This window comes from Vigna angularis, chromosome 6 (assembly GCF_016808095.1).
Source record: "Vigna angularis cultivar LongXiaoDou No.4 chromosome 6, ASM1680809v1, whole genome shotgun sequence".
NCBI lineage: Eukaryota > Viridiplantae > Streptophyta > Magnoliopsida > Fabales > Fabaceae > Vigna > Vigna angularis.
This window is the reverse complement of record NC_068975.1, coordinates 27755373-27775311: the sequence shown is the minus strand read 5'-3', so window position 1 is coordinate 27775311 and position 19939 is coordinate 27755373. Positions and strand designations below refer to the sequence as shown.

Sequence of the window (19939 nt, the reverse complement as noted above, 5' to 3'; positions counted from 1 at the left end):
AAGTAATACCCAAGTAAATACAATTGAAGATGTCATATTTGTTTTGCAATTAAAAATAAAATACTCTCTTGAATTTGGCTTGCTTGAATGAGCTCTATGAACTTAATTTTGCATGATTATATTTTTAAGATTGATTTTTTGTATAAAAAAATACAGTACTGATGTTAATAAAAAATATATTGTTTTTGTATGTATTATAATAAAAGTCACTGCCAAAAAGATATATAATATATTAGTATAATGATAAGAATTTTTTTACTAGTAGTAGTAGGTAATAATCTTACAAGGACAAACATTATTTAAGTTTCATTTTTATTACGTGTGTACAAAATAGTAAAAAGTATATATATATATATATATATATATATATATATATATATATATATATATATATATATATATATATATATATATATGAGGTTGAAATGAGGCATGTTATGTTGATGTCAATTTCTTTTAGCAAAAAACTTAGATATGGTAAATTTATATTTATTAATTAAGAATTTATTAATCAACATTTCGATTTTTAGGATCAAAAGTACAAATAATGAAAAATGTTACTTTAATAAAAAGTTGTGTTTAGAATACACAATTAATTCGGCATAGTTTCAACACGACAGTAAAAAACAAAAGAAAAAAACAAAGTACATCTCCGAAGGGAGATATCAAAACTCTTAAGATTTTAAAATATACACCAAATAGGTTGACTTGTATTCACACAAGTGGTATTAATTTTTATAATGTGCTAAGATAATTTTAAAAATACAAAAGATCCAAAAAAGTATGCAACAAAATATGAATTTTTTTAATAACCAGCTCTCATTTCAATAGCATAACATATTACTATAACATGGTATATAGTTAAAAGGATGACATCCATCATTTTATCTTATTTTACTGTATAACCTCTTTTAATGATAAAATATTAATTTAGCTAATACAAATAAATATATTTTTTTAAAATAAAATAATGTTGTCCATAATTGTTAAATGATAATAAGAAAATGATAATTTCAATATTAAAATTATATATTATCATATCAAGTCAGATATAGGCATTTAAGACAAACTCACTCTCACCCTTGAAATGTAGGAATAATTTGGATTAGAACTTTGTAAAATATAGAAAAACATCAAAAATATTAAAAGATAAAAGGATTATTTGTTAGAAATCTCACATAGTATATAAACCCCAGCTTACAAATTGATAGTATATAAACTTCAGCTTACAATTTTATTTTTATGTTAGAATTTGAGTTTTAGAAAATCGAATTCTAACTTTTCTTTTCTAAAAATTTTTATATAAAGAATATTGAAATTCGGTTGCTAGCAAACTGAATTTTAAATTTATTTTTGTAATATTTTTGAGAAAATATATATTTTAATTAGTTTTTGGTAAACCAAAATATAACTTTTGTTAAGTAAATTTTATGAAAAGGTAAGTTTGAATTTTGTTATCACGAAATTGAAATTTGATTTTTGATACTAGTGATTATTTACTAAAGAAAGTTGATTCACATAATCTATTTTAGAGGTAATTTATTATTTAATTTTTATTTTATTGAAATGAAGAAGGAAAAGGAATTTTTTATTTTATTTTGTAAGACAACTATAAGTTTTATTCACTGAATTACACTTGAAATAAAAGTTCAATGAATTTAATAATGAAATGTGGATCTTCTAATGTTAAGATTGTGAGGAGAATGCTTTCTTGTGTGACCTAAAGTTTGAGAGAGCAGTTTCGTGGATGTTATTATTACTTGATGTCCATTTCAAATATCGTACTAACCTCGCCCTAATAATATTCAAAAATAAAAAAATAAAATTAATACAAATTTAAAATGAATATTTGAAATAAATTTAATACAACAAAATAATTTTCAAAAACAACAAAATAAACAATAAACATCATAAAATAATACAAAGTTAAAAATAAAATAAAAATTCAAATCTATTCAAGAGTTTCGAAAACCATTAAGACTTTTATCAATTTTCGATCACAGTCGAGGTTTCCAACAATTTTGGAAAACTGTTTCAAAACTTGTTAAAGACCTTGATGGTTTTCGAAAGGCCTCAATGATTTACCCTTATCCAGATCAATCCAAATGAATATGTATAACTATAAAAATGTAATGAAAATTATAATAATGTCTTAACTTTTCTTCCTTTTAAAGAGTGTTTGTGGTGCAGAGTCTTGTGGTATCTGTTGTGATGGAGTGTCACGAAAAGAAAAAGAATAAAAAAGTAACTAAAAAGAGGAAATAAGAACAAGGGAAAGAGACAATGGCTAGATTAAGAAAGAAGAAGTGAAAAAGTAAAGAGGATTTTAAAGTTTAAGTGAAAATAAATTATCCTAAATTAAAAGCCTAAACTCATTCTCAAAATCCGTTTTTCTGACAAAGGAATTTCAAGCTTTGTTTTTTTATTAAAACACCTCAAATAATATTAAAATTCGATCTCTGAAAAACTAAATTCTAAACGTATTATATGTGTAACACAGTATGACATCTGTAAAACTAAAAGCACAATATCTATCATTAATGAAAAACTAAAGATGATAAGCTAGAACACGTAATGATTATATTTACAGTATAATTTAAATTATTTTTTGTTGAAATTATTTATCTATTTGTGCTTCTCTATGGTCACAATGATTTTGAAATTGATGATGAAATTAAATGATGGGAGTTGTTTTATTTTAATCCTAATACTTGTCAAATTGGATTGTTTCAAGAAGATATTGATTATTAAAAAATCTAATTAGTAATTTATCATCTTCTAAACTGATTTTAAATAAAACAAATAATTAAAATATTGGTAAGAAAATTATTGAAAAATAATTAATAAATATTTTCTAGAATTTAAAATGTTTTAAAACATATTTCAAATAATTTTTGGTGGTTTTAAATCTTCAATAAAAATTAAAAACTAATAAAATAATGATATATTTTGTGACCATATTTACTGAAAAAAAAAACCGCTAGCTAGGAAAAATGAAGAGACGTCATCCAGGACTTTCTTAGCCATTGGAAACTCTTAGTTAAAAACAAAACTGAAATTGAAATAAAAGATTAATGAAATTCACAAGAGAAGTGCCTTCAAAGAAACACTGAAGAATAAAAGCTTCAATTTCCTTTCAAATCAGCTATTCAATGTCAAACAGGACCACACCCTCTACGGTGTCTTTGAGTAAGTAAAATGCATTGTAAAGAATCTCAAATTAACGGTGAGCATGGAACATGAATGTAGGAGGTGTTTTCGATATACACACGTATCTCCACTCTTCACAGAAAAAGATAATGTTCACTTTAGACCAAATATGTAAAGAGTTGATTTTGATACTTTGTTTGTACTCCAAGAGGAGGAGACAACCTCATACTATACGAAATATGTGGAAACCATTCATGAGATTCGTGCAGTAGGAGACGTAGTCGTCGTTTTCTTGGTGGGCCTCTGCACCAAGGAGGCGGGAGTAACACCAAGTTATAATAAGTATGGAAGTTTTTATGTATAGTTATACTATTTTAAATTATTTAAGTTACGTGTATTATGCATTTTGTCCTTTGTTTATTATTTTCACTAAAAATAAAGATTCAACTGAAAGCTAATTTTTCTACTTGAATTGGATTTATATTTTATACAAAACCGATTGGATAGATTAATAAAACATTAATGATTTTTCTTCCAAAATCAGTCCAATTCACATATATTCCTATTTTTTCCAGGCTGGCTGGTGAATCGTAGATCCTAGTTCAGATACTTTTGTCTCCTCATGCATATGGATTGAGTTTCTGAAATGAACCACTTGTAATATGTGTTATCAATATGAAAAATGTAGCACAATTTCTTACAGTGAATTCCCTTTTTCAGTTATTTTAGAACTGAGACTTTTAATCAACAAGACAAACAATAGTATTAAATATAAGATAGGGAAAGAAAAAATGCATCTTGCAAGCAGATGCAGATGGAGACTAGAGTTCACCCATCCTTCTTGCACATTTGATACAATCATCCAATATCATCTTCGCATCATATTTGTATACAAATCCTTTGTCACACAGCTTTGTTGATGTCCACTTTATATCCTTTCTCTGCCCATCTTCATTTCTGAAATGTAATTTTCAGATGAAAACTGTAAACAATCTAATAGGAAGAAAACTTGTGCATTCCAAGACCATACAATCAAGTACAAATTTGATCCTAATCATTCTTAAAGTTACTCCATGGAAAATGTCCTTGTTTAACATCTTTTTGCAGAAAAGATACTACTATTTAGGCCTTTGAGTTAGTTCTTTCAGAAACACAAAAAAAAGCAAGAGAAATGATAAATCTAGCAATAACCAAGAACAGGCAATCACTCACTCTTGTTTGACTGTGAATTCTGGATAATAAAGAGCGTAATGGTTAGCCATATCCTGTAATGAAGTGTATGAACTTGCACACAAGAATCTTCCACTGATGGAGGGGTTTTCCATGCAGAAGATATGAGCATCACAGACATCATCAATGTGCACAAGAGGGATTTTACCTAGCAATCCATCTAGAAATTTGAGTGATTGGTAATCCCTTTCATGTTGCACTATCTGTGCGATGCAAACTGTTCTGGTACTGGGTGAAGATAGAAGGGTGTCACCTCCCACGAGTCCACAAGCAAGTGTTACCACCTCCAATCCTCCACCATTTTCATCATTCCCATAGCTCAACAGATGTTTCTCAGACAGCGTTTTTGAATAAGTATAGTCCTTTAAATATAAGACCGATACAATAAAGTCAACATTTGTATATTTGCAACTCTGTTCATGTTTGATTCATGTACAATGAACAGTAATAATAAACAATCTTTTTTATTATAATCCAGGGAGCAAAAACAGTACAAATGGAGTCATGGGAATCCAAATTTTTTCTTTCAAACAAATTGAAGAATAAGATGTTGGGAACTAACCTTGTACAGAGGAACATCAAGGAATACGTAGTCCAAGGAATCATTGAGAGGAGTCCAACAAGTTTCATCCATTACATCTTTGAAATCACTCCCATCTTCTTTCAGCGGAGAGGCTGATACAACAGAAGCAGTGTAGATCAAACGCTTCACCGTCCCTGATCTCACACATGACAGAGCAATGCTTTTCGCACCTGCAACTGCTGCTTCCGTAGTATCCTTGTACTGCTATATATGTATATATGCATGCATCTTATCATCACATCACTCATGTATAGTATTAAAAGATTAAAATTATACTTTCAAGAATTTCATCCCATGCCTTAAACAGATTGAGTTATGCATAGAGAGTTAAAGAAACGAACCTGAGATGAACCTGGTTCATGGGTGAGGGGAGTAGCAACATGAAACACATACTGACATCCTTGAATTGCAGGATCAAATTGAGTTGGGTTGTAAATATCAGCTTCAAACAGAACCAGTTTGCCTTCTGCATGAGGAAGGCTCTTTAACAGCCCTACCTTTGACTCGTTCTCTGTTGATTATGTTCCAAAATATGAATAAAAACTCAGATATGACAGAAAGAGAAAGAGAAAGAGAAAGAGAAAGAGAAAGAGAAAGAGAAAGAGAAAGAGACAGAGAGAGAATACTAACTCAAGTCTCTGAGAGTTGCATGAACAGTATAACCCTTGTCCAGTAGCTTCTTGATGAGCCATGAACCTATGTAACCACTGCCTCCTGTAACGCATACCTTGCTCCCTTCTCCCATTTTTCCTACTCTTTTCAATGAGACTCACACCACAAACACTTACAACTCTAGTGAAATAGCTTTTGAAGAAATATTGCCAAAACACTCTTTAAATACACTGTTAGATTTCAGATTGTCATCCAACCGCATATCCTATCACCCACTCAATTTATTTTAGAGTTATGGTATCCATATTATTTTATATACTACCACTCTGCAATTATTTTCATTATTTTTTTATTAAATGTCATAATTTAATATTTTTATTAAAATTATCAAGCAACTGTTTATAAAAAAGGTGATTCTGAATTTTTTTTTCTTTTATTTTATTACATTATAACAAAGTGATCTTTAAAATTATATTTTTATTAATTTTAAATGTTGATTTTAGAACCTGGTTTTTCTCTTATAAAAAACTTTTCAAATGTGAGTATGGTCCATCCACTCATAATATCTGGTGTCAATATAATACTTTAGTATGACTTTTCAGATAATTATATGATGTCTATCTCTTTTATGTTTTTAGCACATAGTATTTTGTTTTCTTTTGTTGATATAGTTTTCGGAACTATTTTTTATTGAAGAAACTCTGAGATCATAATTCAACTTCGGATATTGGTGCCAATAATTTTGAACTAAAACGTGACGAAACAAAATTCGGAAAGTGATTAACATGGCTGTCTCTATATATTATGCACTTCATTACTATTATTTAGTATAAATTTTGTCCTTCTTTAAATCATATCTGATAATTTATTATATTTTTATTTCTTTTATCTTCTAATAATTTAAATTATTAAATATGTTATATTTAGGATATATATTTATATTACTCAATTTATTTGTTGCTAAGAAAAAACCTTAAACGGCTGGCGGTTAAGTTTTTTTTTTTTAATTTATTTTTTATATTTATTTAGTAATAATAATAATAATAATAAACAATTAATTAACTTAATATTTTTCATATAATTATTATTATTTATATTTTCATATAATTTAATAAATTATTATTATTATTATTATAAATAAAAACAAAAATTTTATTTAAGGTGTGCCACATTTCTGATATCTCCATAAATTTTACAGATTTCAAGCTCATTCTTCAATAATATTAATTAAAATTTATATAATCTCAGAAAACCCTTTGTGCGGACCAAATGTAGTTGCGTTACGTACGGAAAAACCCTTTGATTATGTTTGGACAGGAGTGGAAAGTGACTCACAAAACAGAAAAATAATACGTAGAAGATTAAAACATTCATTCATAAATTTTCATTTAAATTTGGCAACAGAAGTCAATTTGATATTTTTAAATAAAATGGTGAAATAGAAAAACTATTATTATCTCCTTTTCTAATACGCGATAGATTTTTAAAAGTACTTGCATTTATTTTAAAGATTATATTTTTTAATAGACTAAAGTTCTTTTACACTAAAATGCAACAAATTAATTTTTAAAAAGATGTGATATTACATTTTTATGTTAGTGATATAATATTTTTTATGCTACAAATATAAATTCAAATTAGAGTAGTTATGGATTATTTAATTTGCTTATTTTTTTTATTGCAAATAATAAATAACACATTGTAGAGGTTTTTTATGATGAATTGTCCAGTGAAATTTTTTGTTAGAAATATATCCTATGTTTACACAAGACATTCTATAATGATATTTTTTTATAACTTAAGAATCTAACTGGAATTTTCTATTAGAATTATATCCTATGTTTATAGAAGACATTCTATTTTATAACCTAAGAATCTAACAATAAATATATGGAAAAAGTTTTTTTATGGACATAGTTTTTCCTAGAGTGACAACGACAGTAATCTACCCACGCGTCAGCTACTTAGAGCACTCAAAACTGGCCAAGAGATAAAATTAAAATAAATAAAATTATATAACACCTCAAACTAAATGACATTTCATAACAGAAAAAAAGAGAGTAATATAATAAGTAAAAATATATAATAATTAAAGAAAAAAATATTAGATATACTAATTTAATATTTAAAAATAAAAAATATCCATATATCAAAAACTTATAAAATTTTTAAATTAAGTATTTCTAGCTCAGAAAATTGTCTCCTAGCAAGAGATACTGAAGAAATTGGATAACATTTATCAATCTCCATCTCGTTAATTGTCATGATGAGTGTAACATAAAAAAATAATATTAATTTTACTATAAATCTAAATCTAAAAGAAGAATTATATATATATATATATATATATATATATATATAAAATAACCGGATTTAGAAATTTATTAAATTTTGAAATATAATTTAAAAATTAATCAAATTTTAAAATTTAGTTTAAAAGCTCATTAAATTTCGAAATTTAATTTAGAATATTATCTTGAAATCTAATTTAGAAAATTCAGTTAAATTTAAATTGAATTAAAAAAAGTTATTGAATTTTGTAATATAAAATAGGCTGGGAAGTGATTGACTCTTGAATATTGAAAAAAAATGACTTAATTGCTGCGTAACAAAACTAATAATAAGTTTAGTATTTGTTAAGTAACGTGGCCAATAATTCTTTAGAGAGAAGTTTCAAACAATATTTTTGTTGATTAAAGATAAGACCATATTGGGTTGAATAATTCCAAGACCTACATATATTTGAGAAGATGGAGATCTTTGATGTGAAACTGAGTATGGAAATGTGCTTTGAAAACAAAAAAATTGTCATGCCATTGTACATCATTAGACAACTATGATAAGAATATAAGACTTTTTAATAAAGAGTGATTTGTAGAACTTTGAACGAAACGAAAAGAAAGAAGAGTCTTAAGTTATTTTTTTATTCCACTGGCTTCTTTAAGTTCATACAAAATATTTGTGCAAACAAGACGAGGATACAGCTTGAAACCTTGTGGAGGATTCATAGATACTTCCTCGTATATCTCCATGAAAAGAAAACATTAAGAACATCTAATTAGTGAATGGAACAATTATGAGCAGTTGCTAAAAAAGGTAATGAGCTTTATCAGAGGACAAAAAGACTCAAATAATTCATCCCTACTATTTGACTGAATCCTTACCCACTAATCTATATTCTATATTGTAATAAACTTTATATTTGACACAGTAAACCCATTTACAACTAATAGGCACTTTTTCCCAGGAAGTCCAGCAAGTGATCAAATTTGATATTCTTTCGAGTTTGAAGTTCTAGTTACTTTTATAGATCTTCTTTGGCATTTCTTAAGATTTTGTTCACTTAAATGGATTTGAGGAAGATTGATTAAATGGATTTGAAGGTGAATCTTTTGTTGTTTAATTGAGTTGATTTTGAAGGCAAGTGAGAGTGAATTTGAAAGTAAAGTTTGTAAGAATTAGTATAGAATTTGATTAATGTGACAGATTAAAATAATTTACTTCTAAATACACTCTCACTTACCTCCAAAATTCACTCAAATAAACAACAAAAAATTTATCTTCAAATTCATTCAATTACTCTCCTCCAAATCCATTCAAGTATTCAAGTGAACAAATTGTAAAAGATTTTTTTATCATGTAAGTTGAAATGAAGAAAACATTTAGTACAATTGGTATATCCCATAAAAATGCATTTAGATGCATGGGTGATCAAGCTTGCTTCTCCCCCAAAAGACAAGTTGTTGTTAAAGCCAAGCAACCAAGTAGCTACTAGGGTTAAAACTAAAACAATGTGATAAAACAAAAACAAATATTTATCGTACCATGTGAGGAGAAAACCAAAAAAAAAATGAGATAAAATCAATCAAGAAAGAGAAGCGACTAAAAAACTAAAGAAAAAAAATTTAATAAACATTAAATCTTTAATTCAAATCTCTCCAACAAAATAATATACAAAGTGTAACTTATATTTACAAAGAATACATAACTCTTGTTGATATCAAAACTCTAGCCAGCAAACTCAGGTTAGAAACAGACCAAGAGAATTAACTTCCCAAATAACAGCCAAATTCAAACTCACATATTTAGGAAACATGTATGAGTATGTTGTTTGTCAATTAAATCAACAAACAAATTGACAAAATGAAAAGAATCTAAATGAATTAGTTGTTACCGAAACCATGGTTAAACATTAGTTTCATTTTATGAAAAAAAATATATTTGTTGTAGAACTGCAGCATGTGCAAATGGTTTCAAATATTTAGCATCCTGTGCTCAAAATTTTTTTAGAAGACAAGGTAGACAGATCCTTTTTAATATATATTTTCTAGCACGTCTTTTTAATAAATGTAAGACCCACAAATATTTGATAATTTTTAATAACATAGTTATATATAATCAGTAGAGACTAGAGATCGCCCATCCTTTTTGCACATTTGATGCAATCAGCTAGTATCATCTTCAGGTCATGTTTATAAACAAAACCTTTGTCTGTCAGCTTTGTAGATGCCCATTTTATATTCCTTTTCGGTCCTTCCAAATACCTAAAACCAAATTTCAAATATATACTCGTCAAATCAAGATGTACGTATTTAATTTGCAGTTGAATAGTTAAGTTTTCATTTATTTTTTTCAAATTTAAAGAAAAACAGTGGTTGCATTTGTATGCTGTATACCTCGGTTGAGTGTCTGGTTTAGTACCTCTCAAGAATTTCTTAAGTCTAGCACAATTGTAGAACATGTGCACAATGATGGTTGAAATGTTTAGACCTATTGGAATAACAAAGGGCAGAACCATGATGAGGCATTAATCCGGTTGGACAATTTATGGTATAACAGCAATCATGATGTGAAGCTGATGGGAAAACAGAGACTTCGTTAGTCATCTCAGTTTGATGGCAGTAACCATGCTGATAACGAGGTGTTGTGCAGTAGCTATGAGGATCATGGACCGCGATGTTACTCTGAAGAGAAGCAATGTGGCAAGCGTCTGCTATAGAGCAGCAGCTTAACACCTCAGTGCGGATCTTTAGGTCGCAAAAGGAGTTTCTTACCGGTGAGGAATAACACTGAATGGTACAAGTGAAGAAGGCAGTAGGAATCAGAATTATGTATTATTCGGTTTGCTAGAAGGTGTGGCAGGATACTGGTGATGCAGGTAGATAGCTGATAATGGTGAGGAAACTTGGGGAAGGTAAATTGACAGCTAATTGTGATGCAGGTAGGTGTATGACAGTTCAGCTGCAAGGAAAAAGTGAAGCACACCGATACACAAAAACCAGAAAGCTGATATTCATGCACGGGGGATACTTGTGCAGAGCTCATCATCTGCAACTAATTATGCAATTATTAATAAAGCTATATCTGTCGGAGGTTATGAGAAAAAAGGATAACATGCAGGGATGGTGGAGGAAGGGCACAAGCCAGAACGTTATCAGCATTCTGTTTTCTATCTTAAGCTTAGTGTAATATCAAATAACTTACTGTTTACTGTTACTAATGAACTCAATCTATGTGCGGTTTGGTTGGTCAGATTGCATAAATATATAGTAGCTAACTTGAGCACAAATATATAGTAAGTAATAGCTTACTTCTTCAAATGAAACTGGGGATGGGTCTGAAGATAATAATTTGCTAAATCTGCAGTTGATGAGAAAGAGCTTGCAACCAAGAATCTGCCATTAATTGAAGGAGTCTCCGCGCAGAAGATGTGGGCCTCACAGACATCATGAATGTGGACAACTGGGATTTTTCCAATCAAATCTTCTAAGAACTTCAAAGACTGGTATGTGGCTTCATTGTCTTGGAGCTGAGATAAAAGCATTGAAACGCTCAATGGTGTGTAACTGAGAAGAGTGTCCCCACCCACTAGACCACAAGCCAAACTCACCACCTCCAATCTCCTTCCATTTTCATTGCTTCCACAACTCAATAACTCTCTCTCAGCCTCTGTCTTCGAATTAACGTACCCCTGAAACGGAACCACACTCTCTAAATTTTGTGCCCTCTGTAAACTATAATCACTTTGTAAAAGTTTTTTCTGAGCTTGTTTCATAAACATTGGACATTAAACTTGTTTGAATAAAAAAACTGTTACGACACAATGTATTTTTTACAATATGTCTTTTTATTTGGTGACACTTCTTAAAATAACAAAATTTTGTAGTCTTCGCGTTTCATTTCCCTATGATTTATTTTTAATAAACTTTTATCAAGTAAAAATATACTTTCTTAATAGTTCTCATATAAAGCGACAACAATTTTAAAAGCAAATATGAGAGTAATGTCATATATTGTCTTTTAGGACGATTTATCTGTTTGGAATTGCAAGAATAGTAAAAAGTCAACTTTGTATCAAACAAACAAATAAAATATTGTTATTCTTTTTTTTCATATACAAATTGTACAATATAGTTTGGTCAATTATTGATCAAGTAACTTGGGATCAGTATATTAGGACTTAGGACTCGTATCAGGTAACTTTTTGGTCCAACACTAAGGATGACCGAACATTCATAAACACTTAAAAACTTTAAATATTATTTATAATTAAGTTTTTAAATAAAGTATGTTCAAGTCATGATTAAGTCTATATTAAGTCTATCTTAAAATTTATAAATATAAGCTATAATTATGTCTATACTATTTATAAATATTTATTGTAGATTTAAGATTGTACTGTATGATCAGAAGAGTTTCAAATTCATAACATTCACTTCAGCGTTAGAGTAATGTGACAAGTATACTCTACACGGTTGGAAGACAGAGTAGTAAAGACTCATAACCAGAACTAAAGACGACATTAGTGGATTGAGAGAAAAATGTGAAAGAGTGCTATGATTATATTCCGTAACCCCAAATCTTATATACAGATCAAATAAAAGTTCTGTACTAACAAATTGAACAGGAGAATGGAGAATAGAGGATCATATGTCATAAGAAGTAAAAGAATATTGCAGAGGCTAAAGAAAAGGGGATCGACCAACATTTGAAGCAACCCGAAAGAGTTTTTCATGCAATCAGATGTAGAATTTTAAGAGTTCATGGATCTTACCTTATGAAGATCTAACGAAAGATTGAGAGGCGTCCAGCATGTTTCGTCAATGAAATCCTTGAAACCCGCAGCTCCATCGTCTTTAAGAGGAGAAGCCGCAACCACGGAAGCTGTGTAAATCACCCGTCTAACGGTTCCCGATTTAATGGAATGGCGAACTATGGTTCTTACCCCTTCTATTGCAGCCTCGGTGGTGTTCTTAAACTGCTCAAACTTAAAAGGAAAGTAAAAACAAAGTTCATAGGAAATGATATGATGAATGCATTGAAGATGTTTGTTTGATGAGACCTGAGAATCCACTTGATGTTGGTAGGGAGTGGCCACGTGAAAGACAATTTCGCAACCTTGAATTGCAGTCTCGTACTCCTGTGGCCTGTATATGTCTGCTTCAAACAACACCAACCTTTCTTCTGCATTAGGCAACCCTTTCAGAAGCCTTATCTTCGATTCATCCTCTGCAATTAATTTACTCATTGTTTGCTTATTTGGTGTATGAGAGTTCACAGCTAGGTTCCTGCCGATTTACTCGACAGCGTTTCTTCAAATTTACATCAGCAAAATTTTTAAAAACTCATATTTTTGAACTTGTATTTTCAGAACACAATTTATGTCTAAATATTTATTTGTAAATGTCTTGATTTGAATCCATTATTCTTTTTCTATTTTATGTATAGCTTCTTTTTTCTAATATTTTTTATTTTTCTAGGCAAACATATTTTTTGTTTCAAAATACTTTTTTTATAATTCTATTAATTAATTCAATTTTAAATATTAAAATACTCTATTTTTTAAATATTTACAATATATGTTATAAACAAAATACACATGTAATTTTAGTAATCAAATTATAAAAAAAAATAAAAGTAAAAATATGTTTATATGAAATTAAAAAAAAAATTTAAAAATAAAAATAATTAAAAAAATTGCTTTTAATTATTTAATCAAATTATTAGAAAATATCTCAAAAATAAAAACAAAAATTTTGTGTAATTTTTTTAAAAAGCATGAAAATTCAAAAAGTCCATTGGTCAAATTATTAAAAAAATATCTCAAAATAAAAAAAAAATGTTAATATAAAAATTTAGAAAAGCATAACAAATTTAAAAATCCATTAATCAGATTATTGAAAAACAAATTTAAAATAAGAAGTATATATTTTTACAGCAATTTAAAAAACATTAAAAAAACGGTAAATATTTGAAGAAAAGAAGTAGTACATTTCAAATATAACTTTTATAAAATAAATAAAAGGTAAATGGTGACTGTAGTACAATAAATATTAACTTATTTTATTTTTAATGAAAAAGAAAGGAAGAAAAGTTATATATTACCATTAATTTTTTTTCTCATATCAATTTAGGTTACAATTATTAAAGATCCTATCAAACATGAATTCTATTTTACAAAAAATAAAATATCTTCATATTTATTATATTAAATTGAGTATTTACTCATCAAAAGTTAAAAAAATCATTCAAAACTATTTTAAAGAAATAAAATACACATAAAATAAAATTGACAAATTGAATAAAAAAAGTCACATAGAGTATAAAAATAGTATAAGAATAAAAAAATAGTAATAAAAAATTGAAGTTTTGTATACTATAAGAATAAAAAGTAAAAAAAAAACATTGATTTGAAAGCCTGATTTCATTTTATTACCTTGAATAACATAATTTCTTGGTTTCAAAATGATACTTTGGATACGTTTTTGTAATTTTTGTTTAATGAACTTCACTGAAAAATAAACTGTTTATGCAATATGAAGTGTTGATAGCAGCATTAATTAAATCCGAGATGAAAAGAGAAGAAGAAGAATAAGAGAAAAGATAAGAGAGTGAGAGAGTACTAAGGTTGCGGAGGGTGGAGTGAACGGTGTAGCCCTTCTCCAGAAGCATATTCACCATTGAAGACCCTATGTAACTACCACCGCCGGTCACGCATACCTTCATTCTCTTTCTCCTACTCTCCATCTCTCTCTCTCCAGATTATGCAAAACCCACCTTCTCCTGTTCCTGCAAATAGACAACCTTTTCACCACGTGCTGTCTATGTCTATAAAAATAGGCAACCACCCTTCACCACATAATTTTTTCATACTATCTATCTATGTCTTTAACAAAATTAACTATTATTAAATCCTTCTCACCATTCTTCTTTATAATCTTTGACCAATATATTTCTTTCATTATTTAATCATTTCTCCTCACCTACTACTACATTTACCAAAACACCCTTATTATTTATTTAGAAATACAGCAATGTCACTCAGAAAATATCTCTATTATATATTTTTATTTTCAAAAATGTCATTCAACTTATTTATAAAAATGTCACTTTTATTATATTAATATTAATAGTAATAATATTATTATTTATAACTGACATTGTTATTACTATTAATAATAATTTTATTATTATTACTACTGCATTATTATTATCATTAACATTATTATTATTATTATTTTATTATTGTTGTTGTTAGTATTATTAGTAGTATATTAGTATTATTGTTGGTGTTAGTATCAGAATTAGTTTTAGTATTATTACTTGATTTAATATTAGTACAGTATTGATATTAGTAGAATGAGTATTAGAAGTTTTATCATTGTTATTATTATTATTATTTTGGTATTATTTTTTATGTTTATTAGTATAACTATTATTAGAAAGACATAATAATTTTGTGTTATATAATTGGTATAATCAAATATTAGAAGTTTGTGTTACCCACAATCAAAAGATAAGCTAAAAACATTTAATTTAATATGTCTAATTCGGAATTTTAGTTATAGTTATTAATTAATTATTATATCAATTTTATAATTTAATACAAACAAATTAACAACCAAATGTTATTTTTAACTTTAATATTTATCATTAAGAAAACAACAATATGTATGATTCTACAGGCTAATATATCTCAATACATCTTTGTGTGATGTGTTTCTATTTACAAATTTTAACATAATTTTATGTTGTATTTATTTTGAATAGACGATATTTTATAATATACTTACATTTTATTCAAACAATGACATGTACATATATATTTTAATTTAATATAATATATAACTAAAAAAATTTATGGTAAACTTCAATCACATAACTGTATTATTATTTTACAACAAATCATTAATCAATTATTATATCAATTTCATAATTTAATACAAACAAATTCATATTAAGTAATATGTTTATATTTTACTTTAACAACGACTTATAAATACACATTTCATTTTAATGTAATATATCACTAAAAATTTAATTATAAATTTTGTAACATCCCAAAAATACAGTGTAAAACCATATAGAGAATAATCACATGTTAACAATATTACATATCAGTTCAACGTTCGACTATATACAATTATGGCTGAACGACCTTACATAACAGCAGAGAATTAAAAACTAACGCTAGTTACCACTATTCTAACTGCCACTAGACCGAACGTTATACAAAAGGAACTCATACCGAGAGGTCTTACAAAATATAAAGCTAATAACAGACCAACGTCCCTAAGGTTCAGCCTTCACTTCCTCTGCGTCTTCCAATATTTCTTCCAGCAACTCTTCTCCTTCTACTCACATCCACATGGATGATCATTGTAACAAGACAACGACAAGACGTACCACACAGGCAAAAATGATAAACAGAGTAAGCTTATGTAATTTAATTTATTCAATCACAACATACAACATTCATAACAAAACCAACAACGACCACATCATAATTCATACATCCATGCATGCAAATAACGACCACATGACTCTGACTGTCCGGACTGTATGAATCCTGTGTAGCTACGACATTCGTGCACCGGGTGATGTAGTAACTGGGATACCCTCAACAGCTGCCACCCGAGGTTGATCTGTTCCGTCCAAGTTAACCTTATGGACTAGGACCTCCTGCCATTCTCATACGTGACTTACTCCTCTCTACATGAGAACGAGTAATCATGGAATATCAGGATGAACGCCCGCTAAGCTTTGCCCACATTCATACTTTACCAATCAATAACCACTTTCTGAGATATTCCTCCCTTGAATACTCGTTCATAATCAAACTATTTCATACACATCACATTTTAAATTCTCTCATACTTTACCATCCACATATTCAAATGAAATAAGATCATACGTTCTTATCATAACCCAAGTACGACTGGTATAACGCTTCTTAGAAACTAACAAGATTGAGCGCTACTCATCTACTTCAATAAACAGACTCCTAAGAGTTCAAACTGGACGCCACGAAGCCTAGGCCGAGTACTAAGACTCTAGGCCGAACACCTTTTAAAGACCAACACTGATTTACACTAAATACTAATACTGATGAGAAACTATGGAGCAACAGACGCTATTGAGTTTGAATGAAGACTCTCATTCTAAGAACGGTAATGATATATATTACAGAAAACAAGACCCAACGCTTGGTTTAAGACCGAGCCCTGTAGAACCGAACGTTATAAAACGAGTCATGACCCAAGACAAAGTTCTTATCAGGAACGAGCGTTACTAAGACAGAATGCTTGGTCCAAGACCGATCATTGATAATTTACATAGAAAGAATGAATATATCTATATATATACAATTACTCCACACTTAGTCTTACTGAAAAAGAACGATAACGTCCACGACCTTAAGTAGTATATAATACATGAACTAAACTGTTTATGAAACCTAAAGAAGGATTACACTTAGGCCGAACACTCATTATACATATTTATTATTATAACCCGATCTTCACTAACGTAATTCCTTGTAGAAGAAGAACTTAATATAGACGGACGCTCAAAGGGGAACGAAATGGTTAATACGAACTCTCGTTAACAACTCTCGACCATACTACCACCTTTACTCAGACTACCACAGTTTGAATATCAAATCCTATCTCAACTCAGTTCACAACATGCGTCATTCATCCATCCACACGTCCAAACAAGCAACACACACATATCTCATATTCATCAAATAATCAAACAACGTATCATGCAAACATGCCAACGTTCAAACAAGAATTTAATCAAATTATATAAGCTTTCCTTACCTTGGCACGTAACCGAACGCTAACCTATGTAGAATTAGAGCTCCCTACTACCAAAGACTTAATGTCTGATGGCCATGTTTTAGGAATACTGAACCACATAAAAAACCAGAAACGCTCAGAATAATACTACCCACTCAGGCGACCAGAACTAGAGAGTTGCATGCGAGTCTAAACGAACATGCTTAAAGAGAAAGAACTCACCAGCTTAGAATCACAAATCGATCGGTTTAAATGGAAGCTCTTAACGCCGGGAGTGTTCCAGCGGTGCCTGAGAGGTGATCGGAAGAAGAAATGGTGAGGTTTTCTTAGAGAGAAGGAGAAGATTTTAGAGAGAAGGAGAAGAAAAGAGTTTCAGCAGTTTGGAGAAGAAGAAAGGCATGCAGAGAAGTGGCACGTTATTTGAAATTTGACCTTAAATACTGCCGTCACCCAAAACGAATGGCCACTCTCCTGCAGCCACCTGTTTTCCACTAACTGAGACGCCCACTCCCTTCTTGGCACATGGATCCCACTACTTGGGGTTTTGGGTGCGTTTTAATAGAGTATGAGAAATTTTAAGCATATAATTATCATACCGAATATTACACACAACCTATACTAACTACTAGATCTCAAAAATATATAATTTCTAAGAACAAATAATTTTTTTTATTTTAACAGTATAAAAATATTACATAACTTTATGTATACACGTCATTTTAATTATTATTATAAATTTTAGTATTCAAAAATTTATTTATAATTATAATATTTAAACATAATTATGTAAAAAAAAATTAAATATAATAATAATCGTGTTAACTTTTAATACAAGTTTTTGAAAAGAAAAAAAACTACCCGTCACGGGTCTGGTCAAACTAATTGTTATATGTAATATGGAAAGGACATTAACATGTGTTGTACGTTGCTCTCTTTTCAAAATCAACTTACATTTTTTATTATGTTTAGGTATATTCTTACATCCACTATCTTTTATTTAATACTATGCATTCCATAGTTAAAATAATTTAGTATACTTAATTACAACATAAACACATGCTAACTTTGTAAATGGAGCATCAAAAACAAGTTTCTTAAAATTGGCATGCCCACAAATAAAAAAAAAGGTTCATTTTATGCATGCCTTATACATAACCCACCACCATCAAATAGGTAAATTCAATCTTAATTAATTTTATTTCAATTAAAAATAATTTATATAGTAATTAATGATGTAACTTTAGAAAAGTATAATATCCAGTATTATGTTCAATAAAAAGTATTTTAGAAAGAAAAATCTGACTTATGTTTAGTAAATTAAATTTAAATTTAACCTATTTAATAATTTATTTTACAAATTTGTTTACATTGTTACTATTGTTTTTTTTATTTAAAAATATTCATGGTTATTTCTCATTTTTTAACAATTGGACAACAAAATTGAATATGACTTGATCAGACTTTGTTTTAAACAATCTTTATTTTCTTCAAATTTCAAGTTTCTCCAATTTTAATATGATTGTATGTTTGAAATTTTGAATTGAATGACAAGTCCATTGAATAGTTTAATTTTTGTAGTCTAAGCTTGTGATAGTATTTTATTTTATTTTATTATATGAATTAGGTTTCGAAAGTAAGTTAGGATTTCCAAAACTTTACATAACTTTTGAATACTCATGGGATACATGGAGAAAATTTCGTTCCATTACGTAAATTAAGTAAGCCTCAAAAGTTCCAAATTGATTCAGAAAGTAGTATATGATAGATATGTTTAGTTGGAAATCTTTTAATTATTGAAAGCTTGAGAGTAAAATTAAAAGGGTTAAACATAGCATAATTGATTAAATGTTAATTTAGTGATTAAACATTTTATAATTATATGTGTGTGTGTATATATATATAGTTATGCAATAAATATTTTAAAAAATATTAATAATAGAAATTTATTTTTATTTTGTACAGTGGATAACCTCCAAATATAATATACATTAATTTTCATTATATATATATATATATATATATATATATATATATATATATATATATATATATATATATATATATATATATATATGGTGCAATTCCATGGACGATATTTGACTTAAAAATGTGAGTTCAACTTGCCATAAATAGGAGTGAGAATATAAAATCCTTCAATTTTATGTTAATTTAGAAACTTTCATCGAAAAATTGTATATTTGACTAATATAAAGTAATAACAGGAATATTTTTAAATTATTATATATCATTTTTGTTTTACTGGTAATTTTTCATTACTATT

At 28.3% G+C, this 19939-nt stretch overlaps 2 protein-coding genes across 4 annotated transcripts; both read right to left on the bottom strand.

The window, feature by feature from the left end:
- Window positions 1-3783: 3783 nt before the first annotated feature.
- Window positions 3784-5852, bottom strand: LOC108341560 (putative anthocyanidin reductase). 2 transcript variants are annotated; one of them, XM_052879398.1, is made up of 5 exons: window positions 5594-5852; window positions 5305-5474; window positions 4943-5167; window positions 4363-4742; window positions 3784-4107 (listed from the first exon to the last, which is right to left on the bottom strand). In XM_052879398.1, the coding sequence occupies exons 1-5, from the start codon at window positions 5706-5708 to the stop codon at window positions 3972-3974; spliced, it is 1026 nt and encodes a 341-aa protein (XP_052735358.1). In that variant the 5' UTR covers window positions 5709-5852; the 3' UTR covers window positions 3784-3971. The 2 variants fall into 2 exon arrangements, with proteins under 2 accessions (XP_052735358.1, XP_052735359.1); XM_052879399.1 differs by having other exon boundaries at window positions 4943-5164.
- Window positions 5853-9466: 3614 nt separating this feature from the next.
- Window positions 9467-14717, bottom strand: LOC108342056 (putative anthocyanidin reductase). Of its 2 annotated transcripts, none has more exons than XM_052879665.1 (5): window positions 14479-14717; window positions 12918-13039; window positions 12630-12833; window positions 11167-11546; window positions 9467-10119 (listed from the first exon to the last, which is right to left on the bottom strand). In XM_052879665.1, exons 1-5 carry the CDS (start codon window positions 14600-14602, stop codon window positions 9984-9986), a joined length of 966 nt encoding a protein of 321 aa, XP_052735625.1. In that variant the 5' UTR covers window positions 14603-14717; the 3' UTR covers window positions 9467-9983. The 2 variants fall into 2 exon arrangements, with proteins under 2 accessions (XP_052735625.1, XP_017435247.1); XM_017579758.2 differs by having other exon boundaries at window positions 12918-13084; window positions 14479-14715.
- Between the last annotated feature and the right edge of the window lie 5222 nt (window positions 14718-19939).